The sequence below is a fragment of the Vanessa atalanta genome, chromosome 23, assembly GCF_905147765.1.
Source record: "Vanessa atalanta chromosome 23, ilVanAtal1.2, whole genome shotgun sequence".
In the NCBI taxonomy this organism is placed as follows: Eukaryota; Metazoa; Arthropoda; class Insecta; order Lepidoptera; family Nymphalidae; genus Vanessa; species Vanessa atalanta.
Window position 1 is genome coordinate 9,157,742 of NC_061893.1, and position 12,021 is coordinate 9,169,762.

The 12,021-nt window shown below is 34.6% G+C and overlaps 1 protein-coding gene across 1 annotated transcript; it reads right to left on the minus strand.

Annotated features, from left to right (window-relative positions):
• Window positions 1–1,321: 1,321 nt before the first annotated feature.
• On the minus strand, window positions 1,322–11,323 carry LOC125073038 (nuclear hormone receptor HR96). Its single transcript, XM_047683717.1, has 8 exons — window positions 10,374–11,323; window positions 7,590–7,703; window positions 7,197–7,305; window positions 4,549–4,659; window positions 3,835–3,960; window positions 3,284–3,367; window positions 2,649–2,861; window positions 1,322–2,448 (listed from the first exon to the last, which is right to left on the minus strand). The coding sequence occupies exons 1-8, from the start codon at window positions 11,111–11,113 to the stop codon at window positions 2,248–2,250; spliced, it is 1,698 nt and encodes a 565-aa protein (XP_047539673.1). The 5' UTR covers window positions 11,114–11,323; the 3' UTR covers window positions 1,322–2,247.
• Window positions 11,324–12,021: the final 698 nt, after the last annotated feature.

The window sequence follows — 12,021 nt, forward strand, 5'->3', positions numbered from 1 at the left end:
ATACACATTCATAACATCCGTGATATGCAGGTTATAGACAAGTGTGGTTATCCCATTAGCTTGATTGCGTGTGTCTAAAGTCATGGCTATCTTTTACAATAATAAAGACATTCAAATATAACATACTCTATCTCTTTCCCACGGAATAACGATCCGTAGTGCGAGCGAGAAAGAAGACAATGAAATGACAGTACTGTACTAGCATCATTTTAGTATTTACAATATCGTCCTTTGAATTAGAATTTACGTTATATGTAAACATATACAAAACGTACTAATATATATGATGATATTTCCGATTTTGTCGTTTATTATAGGATATATATTTTATTTTAATCCAACATATACATGATTTAATATAACTTAAGAACATTTATGCTAAATGATGCTGAAGAACCTTATTCAGCACAATTGGTGGTTTGTTTTAAATCAAAATAAAATTATTCTTTATACAAGTAGACTTATGAAATCATATTTGAATATTTATGTTAGATGTGAAGCTGTCACCGGTTCTACCGTGAAGAACCGGCAAGAAACTGAGTGTAGTTTAAAAGAGTTTCTTGATATGTGATGAGTAGAGTTCAAAGATTTCAAAATGCTTCATTGTTAAGTTTACTCGAATAAAGTATATTGGATTTGGATTTACTATTAAATAGTTTTCGAATCTCAGTAGCCTTCTTGTTTTTTTTTGAACTTCTCACCTAAATTATGACACTTATTACAAATGATACATTTAAAATATTTTAATATAAAGCTAATTCCACGTAAGTAGACTTACATATGAAATAGGAATAAAAATATATTTTAACATACATATAAATATATATGTTTTGAGACGATAAATCTAGTATAAACATAACTAACAGCCAATGATATCATTATTCGTTTACGTTGTATGGAGGACTTAAAGGTAAACATCGAATTCAGTAATCTTAAGTTTTTGGCATCTCTAGACGATTTCTAGTAAGTTTTTAGAGTATTTTAAATGAACATAGTTGTTTCACAAATTATCATTTCAACGGTTCAGTATTCGTGTGACGGATATCTCGTTCAACAGGCGTATCATTTTATATTCATTCGTTTATTAACTTCTTCCTGGTTTTAGATTTTACATTCCGATACGATTTTATACATTATGCTTCGAAAGTGCTTTTGTGAGCCAAAATAAATTTTATAAAAGATTATTCATGACAGTTATTAATATTTTACGACGCAAATGTACTAAATTTTTAAGTTTACATGTTCTCAAATAATTAAATTAAAAATTTGTAAAATCCATTATTTATTCAATTTATTCAACATTGTTGAAATGAAAATTTGTTAACAAATTTATTATTTTAAAGAAACAGTAGCTTGTATAAAAAATACGATTCATGATCTTAACTTGACAATTTTAACAAATGGCAACACTGCAGTCGAAAATACGGTGAAGATATGTCTATGGTATAAAATGTCTTTCACCGAGCACATTTGTGAAAGTTTTGAATCAAATCCTGATAAACATGATATCCTTTGATTATTTATATGTCTAGAGAGACTGTCAAAGCTGGGAACGCGTCGAAGTGAATAGTGGCCAACTGTTAGCTACTAAGTATACGCACACAAGTAGCGTATTATGACGTTTGGCCATTCATAATAAATGGACTATACGCGACGCTAGATTTAATAAATATATTTTTTTTTGAATCGGTATGGTGTGTAATGGTGTCATTGTTGCCAGGACATTAATTGATTACCCTTTAAAATGATACCAAGACATCTAATCCCGAAATGCTAAATTGACAATTAATAATATGTAGTAGTAGATTATGTAATTATAATTATAAAAGGATAACAGTTCGTTTAGATTTAAATAAACCTTACGATTTAAAACCTAACTATATCTGAGACCATAAATAACAACCATATCAAAATATACTTTATTAAAATAAATACGGTCGTACGCATGTTTCAATAAATATTTGACAATTAATTTAGAGTAACGTTTAAATAGAGAACTTTCAACTTTAGGCTTATAATAAAATCAATACATTATATTTTTATTTTGGATCACAGTGGATCACGAGTATAAATGAGCGGTTATATTACTTTAGAATAGAACTTACTAAATTTTCAAGTGTACTGTTCTCTAGGAGACACGAGGTAAGAATCAATACCGATATGATATACATTATGTTATCGGTGTACAATAGGCCGGAGAAGTGGATCATAGTGTACGAAATGTGTTACTCAATGTTACCGCAGGGGTCATGCGGCGTGATGTTTTAAGTCAAATATCTCCATAAGCAATGGTTCTATCGGATGCACGTCGAGGTACACTCCCGTCACCTCCTCGGCGAGCTTCCTCAGTTCTAGAATCTTCTGGATGAGTTTCAGGAAGGTGGACTTTGCTTCACAGCCTGGGTATACGCTCTCTAAGTACCTCCGGAGGAGGTAGTAATACGAGTTCTGGGAACAAAAACATAACGGTGATTTTATATTGTAATACTAATTAAGACTTATATCATTTTCACTCCACTCAGTTGTTAGAGAGAGATAGCAATATTTTTCGTTCTGTCTAATTAGTTAAAAGGGGTTAGGTTAGGTTAGCGTTAATAGGAGCTGCAGCATAGTATGACGGACCGGGGGGGGGGGGGGGGGGGTCTCACCTGCTCCAGCTTGATGACGTCACGGTGCACGACCTTGGCGCGGTCGGGCGTGAACAGCAGGATGGCCGACATGATGAGTATGATGTTCTCATCCATCCGCCATCGCGGGTCGAACGAGCGAATGAACGACTCGTGCGAGCGGTAGATGTTGCCCTTGGCGAGCTTCAGCACGTCGGTCTGGATGCAGCCGTACTGCTCGTGGCTGTGGGGGAGCTTGGGGGTAGGAAATTTGCATGATTTTATTCATCGTCGAGTCTAATGTTATATTCGATGGTAACATAAATATAAAATTATGTTTGAGTACCCTTCAAATATGCAGATGAGTTTTCGTTATATAGAACTAATGTCCTGTACTTATTTAATTATTTAAATTTGGCTTAGGATATTAGGCAAGAGATTTATTTTAATTTTTTTCAAAGTCAAATTCTTTATTTAATGTAGACACTTGCTTATTTAGTGTCAAAAACTGCCACTATCTTTAGTTATCGTGTAGTAATTTGTTTCGATAATGTTGCCATAAGAATAAACACAAAAATATCGCCAAAATTTACTTTACAATAAAAAAGCAGGTACTTGAAACATTAAACCTCAATAATCGTATTATTAAGATGACGACTGACTCCGGACATTCTTACCTTCCATTGATTTCTTTGGCCATCATATGTCATTGTACTTCGAAGGACCATCATTTCTATACAACCTCCTTTTAACAGCGCCACCTGGTGACAGTACATAATATATTTAGCCTTATAAGAGTGCCTTTGGGATTACTTATTATATTGGGTAATATATATTGAGCTGTGTACAAGCCCGCCAAGGTTGGTAACACTCACTTATCACACATTCAACAGCAAATCAACAATACATAGTAATATCATGTTCCAGTTGGTAGCAGGAAGGTAATGTAACTACAGACAACAAGACACTTATCTTGTCTTCTTAATTGAGTCGAGTTTAGGAATGGACTATACCGTCACGAGCCAAGAAATTGTTAATAAAATAAAAACTAGTTAACCTATATATACTTATACTGTTTCAGATATAAAAGTAATACGTCACGTCATGTCATTTAAATTAGCCTTCTTAAGATTAACTTTCTATCTTATTTCTAAAGTTAAACAGACGTATAAAAGAGCGACCTTACGGCTCGTTTTATCGAAATAAAGTTTTTGTAATATTCGATTACCTGATCCTCTTCGCACATATTTTTGAAGGCGTTAATTTTCTTCGCCATTTTGATTAGCCTCCTTATTGCTATCGCCGTAAGGTTCACTATTGTTATCAGCCTCGGGTCGTGTTTTCCGTTGCCATCCTGTTTAATAGAGAAATCTTTATAAAACTCATAATCCAGTATGTTGGTATAAAATATCTCATTGACATACTTCTTTCCTTTGAAGTGATCATACAACTTATAATAGTTATTATTAGCTTGGCCTATTAAAAATATATATCTTGTGTAAAAATATATTGATAAATAAGGCATATTAGGCTCAATGCAAGATTATTTTAATGATAAAAAAGCGTGGACTCAGTGTTTGCTGATATGTTTCTAGAGAGGATATATAATTGATTGTAGTATTTTGACATAGAGTATGTCATTAATTAATTATAATTATAAAACAGTGGAAAAAGTAACTACTGAGTTTCTTATCGGTTCTCGGTAGGATCTACTTTCCGAACCGAACCTTTGTTAAATACTGTATAATGGCGATCAAAATTGCTTTTATGATCCTACTTGAATAGAGAATAATTAGATTTTTGTTTGGTCGTCAGGTATAGAAAAGTATATATCCTTCCTTGGAGTTTAAGATTGCTTCATAGTAAATTTCATCAAACTCGGTTTAGTGGTTTATTGTTTACTGGCGACAGTCACTTTGACACTTCGGTATGAGGTACGGACCTTGAGCTCGGCGGTGGCGGTGTCCCCGATGAGCTGCGAGATGTCGTCGTCGATGGGCGCATTCAACGCCTTGTTGGCCACGATCAGCTCATTCAACTTTGCTCTTTCCACCTATTATTGTAAAGATCATTTTGCGTTACTTCCGACTTATCTTTTAACATTACATATTTTAATAAATTATATTTATTTGTTGTACAATTATTATGCTACCGTACGATTTGTTATTATAGTTTTATCTCTTATTTTAAATATCTGAACTGAATTAGTCCAGTTTGTTCAACATGTGAGTTTTGCTGTGACTGTGATTTCAAACGCGAGCAAAATTATTTAGTAGGTTAAAATTTGAAGGATGTATTTAAGATTTAAGCATTATTGTATTCTGATTGGTAATATACATTTTATAAATCTTCTACCGTCATGTGATAAATCTTTGTCAAGTTATGAAAGATGTATGAGCCAGTAAAGTAAGATACTTTACTTGTTGATACTTTGTTCAAAGCCCGTCAGGGTAGGAACCACCCTCTCATAACATACGCCGTCATAATCAGCAATCGTTAGTTTTTTTGTGTTCCCGTTTGTAGGACGAATGTATTTTACAAATATATATTAAGATTGTTCCCACATTAGTGTCATTTTTGTTATTATTTTTTTTTTATTTGGAATGGTTTTTTTATGATCCTGTGTTTCTATTTTGTATACGGCAACAGCCTGTAAATTTCCCACTGCTGCGCTTAAAGGCTTCTTCTCCCTTTGATGAGAAGGGTTGGAGCAGATTCCACTACACTCCAATTCGGATTGGAGGATACACATGTGGTAGAATACCTTTGAAATTAGATACATGCAGATTTCTTTACGATGCTTTCCTTCACCACCGAGCTCGAGATGAATTATAAACACAAATGAAGTACATGAAAATTCAGCGGTACCTGCCTGGGGTTGAACCCGCAATCATCGATTAAAACGCATGCGTTCTAACCATTACTAATCATGACAGCTCTATTTTGTATAATGCAATGGAAAATATATACGGGCAACACCGTCACACCCACCCATAGACATCGGAGTTTTGAGAAATATTAACAATGTACATACATTGTCAATGTACCCTACCTTGCCCATGTATGTAGGCAGAGGATATTTTGCCTAATTGTCACCGGGTGGCCTATATGTCAGTTTGTATAATACTTTAAAAAAAAATATTCCGACCGACATTTAACATTACGGCTCATAGTGTATTGAAAGATTACAAGAGACAAAACGTGCTGTAGATCTTTCATAACGATACAAGGATTTGTTAGGTTACCAATGAGAATACATTAATGAAATATGAGCCGGCCCAGTGGTTAGAACGCGTGCATCTTAACCGATGATTTCGGGTTCAAGCCCAGGCAAGCACCACTAAATTTCATGTGCTTAACTTGTGTTTATTATTCATCTCGTGCTCGGCGGTGAAGGAAAACATCGTGAGGAAACCTGCATGTGTCTAATTTCAACGATATTCTGCCACATCCAACCCGAATTGGAGTGTGGTGGAATCTGCTCCAACCCTTCTGATCATAGGAAGAAGAGGCCTTAGCTCAGCAGTGGGAAATTTACAGGCTGCTAATGTAATGAAATATGCGTTTGAATACGCAAACGTGTCTAATCATTAAAAAAAAATGTACTTTGTAATGAATCAAACGAATACTATTTCTATCAGACTTATCAGCTTATCAAACGTGAGACAGAATAAATAGAAATTAAATTGACACTGATATTATGTTATATATCAAATTATTTTATCAGCAAAGTTGATAAAATACTATAACGGAGTAACCTCCACAATACTTATTTATCTTTAGACATACAAGATAATGGGATATTAGCGATATAGTAACATATATTATCTTATATATTTTCTAGAAAGAACAACATTAATGATGAAAATTGTATGAGTAATGATATATGAACATAATTCATTTTATTACATTGCCTTTTGAGGGCCTCGAATGTGTTGAGGAGATTGAGATAAGGTTTAGATTAAGGCAATTAATTTTGGGTTTTTCTTACGAGAAATTCCTTATACCAACCCCAAATAATACATAAATTACTATTAATGATTTCCTAACTGATTTCTGCCACAGCGGCTACTTTCAAAAGAGAGTAGCCATATTTCCTAACACTCATAGTCGAATGATTTTTTTTTATGGCATAAATTGGCGATCTAGCATATGGGCCACCTGATGGTAAGTGGTCACCATCGCCCATAGACAAAGGCGCTGTAAGAAATATCCATTCCTTACATCACCTATGCGCCACCAACCTCAGGACCTGTGATTACACTGGCTCACTCACCCTTCTAACCGGAACACAACAATACAGTGCACTGTTATTTGGCGGTAGAATATCTGATGAGCGGGTGGTACCTACCCAGACGGGCTTGCACAAAACCCTGACTTGGTGGTAACCAAGTCACAGCAAATCCAGCATTATCTTAGATTTTAGGCGCGGGACCAACTGCGAACTTACGCAGACAATTAAACTCCGGACTTTGACTGAGAATTTCTCTACAGAGAAATTGGATCGAATCAGGATTTCGTCCAGGACCTTAGTGTATAACTAGACCAACGATACGGACATTTTTATGGATATATGAGTCATGAAATCACCTCGTTCAACTCTCTAGACGAGCCGCTGCAGCTACTGATCGAGGTGTACGCCTCGAACTCCAGTTTGATCGCTTCGCACAATATTGATTCCATTGAATTTGGTTCTATTCTGAAACATAGCACCTAAATATGACATTACAATCATTAGACAGTTCATCGCACGTACGAAGTGTTCGAATGTCGTCGAGGCTGTAATCGGGTCTTTAGAAGTAAATTTAAACTAGACATAAGTATTGAAGTGAACTATCTTTAGTGTATAATACAGCAGAGTTATAAGTAAATTGCGTAGAATATGTATTTATAAGGTTTATATTTAATCCTTCCTTAGCATATAAATGGTTTCCCATTTTAAAAGCGATATATAAAAGTTTTTAAAGATTAAATGCGAAATACCTCTCGACATCCTGTAGTATATCTCTGGCTTTGTTTACGTCGGGGTTGCTGCTCGTGGAAGGCATCTCCTCGCAGACATGCTGATCTTTAGTTTCACCGTTAGTCAAAATAGATCTAAAAGTGAAATAAATCATAAAAGAAACAAATTATATTTAATATTTTCGATCGTATCGTTGCATTAAAATGCGCCATTTATGTTCGGTTGGTTAAATATTGAGATCTAAAACTGTAAACTTTATTATGTAAAAGTATCGTCAAATTTTTGGACAGTGTCGTGTTTGCAACCATAATAATAGCCTCATTATTTTATTAATTAATGTGGTTATTGTTATGGTTGCATTATAATATAAATGTAGGTAGGCGGACGTTTTGATTTAATCGTTTTGTTTATTTTCGCAACAATTTAATATGAAAATATGGTACGACAAAAGTTATTGTCTGGATCTTGCGGAACATGGCGGCATCACAATGCTATTTTTTGTGTAACTCAATATGAAAAGAATAATCTACATTGGTACCAAAATGTGATCCAAGTGTTTCATAGTATGTCGTTGTCGTAGTATACAAATCACAAAAGTAAAGACAAATAAACAATTATTACATTGGATCAATTGAACGAATCGCAAGGCAAACGTAAATAATGGATTGGATGGATTATGAACCCAACGAGGTAATCAACAATGTAATAATGATTTTATGAGAACATGTTATTCTCTTAGCATTGGTACAAGGAACAAACACAAACTTGTAACTCCTGTTACTCGACTGCATAGAGTCGGTAACTCTTTTGTGGGGCAATGTATACTGTCTACAACAGGATCCCAGAAAGCGTTCAAAATGCTTATGTTGCCAAATTAAAAAAAAATGTTAAGGAATGTTTGTGTGCGAAAGGTTACTATACAATTAGTGAATTTAAGATTGAGCTAGCACACCTTGGGAATGAAACGATCGCCTCCTGGCTATCTATTCATATTCATTTTATTCGTATTTAATTCATATCTATTCGTATTTAATTAGTTTGACAAAAAAAAAGACCCGCTGAGTTTCTTTCGCCGGTTCTTCTCAGGTCAGTGTGTTTCTTTTCCGAACCGGTGCTAGTGTTCAATTTGACTATCGATAAGTAAGTGTAATGTTTCTAAATTGAATAAAGCAATTTGAGTTTTGAGTTTGCTATATATAAAATTAATAAATCGAAATAAATAGGAAGTAGGAACTATTCTGTTTTTAATACAATAACACCTTCAAGTATTAAGGTCAGTAGTTTTTATCACTTAATAACACTAAAGTCGTTAACAGCCGATCAGAAGGTTGATTGTAAATATATTGCAAAGTATGTAATCCCGCCAGCTGCAACGGTTACTGATAAAGATTTTCAATTTGAAACTAAAATAATAATTATGCTTCAGTCTCTGTTAGGGAATGTTTTTGATTGCCAACAGAAATTTAAAACTATTTTACTAGAAAGAACCTTACAAAACGTTTTACTAAAGGGAGGGAAATCTGAAACCTGCATTATATAAGGGTCTAATAAAATCCTGACCCATACACATTCAATTACATGCAATTCTAACCCAACCTGCATTCTAACAGTCTGGTAGAACAAGTTTCAAACCTTATTCTCATTTGCCAGTCCACCTACTAACCAAAAAATATAAAAAAGGGGGAACAGCATTAGCCTTGCAGTAACACATCCCATGTGGACTTCTAGAAAATGGAATATCCACTGCCCATAGACACTGGTAGAAATAGTAATCAAATGCTCACATGCCACAACGTACTACCAACCTTAGTAACAAAGACCTTATATGTCTTGGCCTGTAGTTGGGTCATTATCCCTTTAAAGAACACATCAATAACAATTATTGGTGTTTGCTGGTAGAAAATATGATGAATCGGGGGTACCTACACAGACGGGCTAGCACAAAGCCCTACCATCAAGTGAATACTAATTTTAAACAATCACTATAGTTTTATAAAAAAATTAGTAGAGACACAGACTTCCAAGCCTGTTGACAAAGGGTATATGAGAAGGTATTTGTTAACTTATGATGAGTAATATTTGTTTGTTGATCTTTTGTAAATTGAAGATAAAATGCATTTATTTCTCTGTACATGAAACTAAAATAGCTCTATTAGAACAGAGCAAAGCGAATAACTGTTGTCTCAGGTCATTGTTAATATACACATAGTGTAATCATATCTAGTAATGTTCTAAAAGCGAAAGTTACTCCGTTTATTAGCCTGTTATGCTGTAACAGTCAAACTACTAAAGAGTTCATTATAGAATTAGGTACAAAGCAATCTGGCATTCCAAGGAGAGAGATAGTATACTTGTTTGTATCCTTGAAGAGGTTATGTTGGAGATAAAGGGTTACGTACAAGTTCTTTAAGCATTTTCATAACATACTGAATTCCAAGCTGTAGGTGTGGGTTCAGTTGTAATGTTATCTGTACCAAACCAATATAGAGGTATCCATATGTGACCACCTATAGGTTTCAAAATGAGATATCTCTCATAACTGTTATTACTCCGATTCTTGTACTCTCTCTACTAAACTTTCAAACCAGAATATGTCAATACACTGAGCACTGCTTATTTGTATAAAACAATGGCATCGGCCAAGACAGTCCGGAGAATCCCTTCTACTGACAAATAAACAAAACAATCGAATGAAATTTATGTATTAACATTATATATATATCTTAATAAGTAAGTACTAAGTCAGTTAGTAAGTTATATCTGGTAAAAGTGAATACTGTATGTTAAACACTTTAAATTTATACCTTATACTGTTCTGTTTGGGCGATTGATACATGCTCTCCACACTGTCACAAATGTTGTACTGTTCCATGAGTCTTTGTTCATATAATGCTTGATTGATAACCGTTTTTTCATCAATCGGATATACTTTCATTGTGTAGGGCTGTTCTGTACTTTGTACCGGTGCATATTGATTATAAACAGGCGGAGAGTTTAAAGAGTTTTCCATGTCATTGTTCACCGGCGACTGTACGGTACTGTGTGGGCTACATGTAGTACTATTGAGCACATCATACTGCAATACACTAGACTCTTGTACCGAAGGCGTATAAGAATTTGTCATATCATCGTCTCGTCTAAAATTCTTAGAACTGGACACAGAGTCGTCTGAATCTTGTATCTGACGTTTTTTCGCTCTGTTTTCTTCTATTTTCCGTCTCTTCTCCGCTTTATCTTCGTCAGACATGATGAACTCCTTCACCATACCCACAGATAAGCATTTTTCTAGACGACACTTCTGACAGAATCTTCTCGTTACCACAGTTATCTCACAGTTATTGGAAAATGGACACTTAAACTCCTTATTTGTTAATGCGTTTCTACGAAAAAACGCCTTACAGCTTTCGCACGAAATAGCGTTAAAGTTGTAACCTAAAGCCTTATCACCACACACAAGACAAATCTTTTGCAGATTTGAAGGCAGTTCTTTCTTCTGTCCACTCGTATCCTCCGTCTTAGCATTACTCTCACTTACACTATCCATTTTCACTTTTAAGTATCGTCATAACTACCACTAAGAAAAAAAAGGGTTCGAAAACTTATTGTACACTTAATCTAAAGGGACATAGTCTTAGTTAAAATATTATTTATCGCGCGTCATGTGAAAGTGATAATTTTACCCGTGTTGGATAATAGTTTGCCATTTTTGTTGTTACCAGATAACACGATAACTCACTTAAATATTTTGATAAATAAAGTTTTTTTTTTTTTTTTTTTTTTTCTGGCTTTTATTTGTGTCAAAAAGACACAGATTATTTCGCCAATGTCACGTGCGATGGAGAAGACACGGTAGAGATTGATTGGTGCGGTCGAGATTGCAGGATCAATTTAATTTTGAAGGCATAATAGTAGTAGACGGAATTAAAAAAACCCACAACCTAAAACAACACAATAATAATAATTAGATAAAAAAAAAATAACTGCTATTTAAACACAGAAAAACAATCACAAAACTATTTATAGCTTAATCTTATTACGTTCAATATATTTACATAGAAATTTACAAAATGGACTAAACACAAACATTAATAAACATTCAACATTAATAGGGCGAGGAACTTTTGGAGGGAGAACGTCATATGCGGGATAGAGGAGTTTGGGGCAAGAGAACAGTATATGGGGTAGGGAACCTTCGTCTAGGCCACACTCACACAAAGAGTGATCTCTAACTCTAATTTTACATAGATGTATGGGAGTACATGCATGTCCAAGGCGTAGTCGGCAGATAGTTGTGGTGATCCAACGATTGGCTTGCCTGTGAAGTGAAAACCAAGGTCGCCTTGGGATGTCTGGTTGTAGAGATGCGTAAAATCTACCTTTAGATTTTGATGAAACTTTCCAAACAGAGTTCCAGGATTTATCCAGATGAGTTTTCGCTAAAGCACACAAATC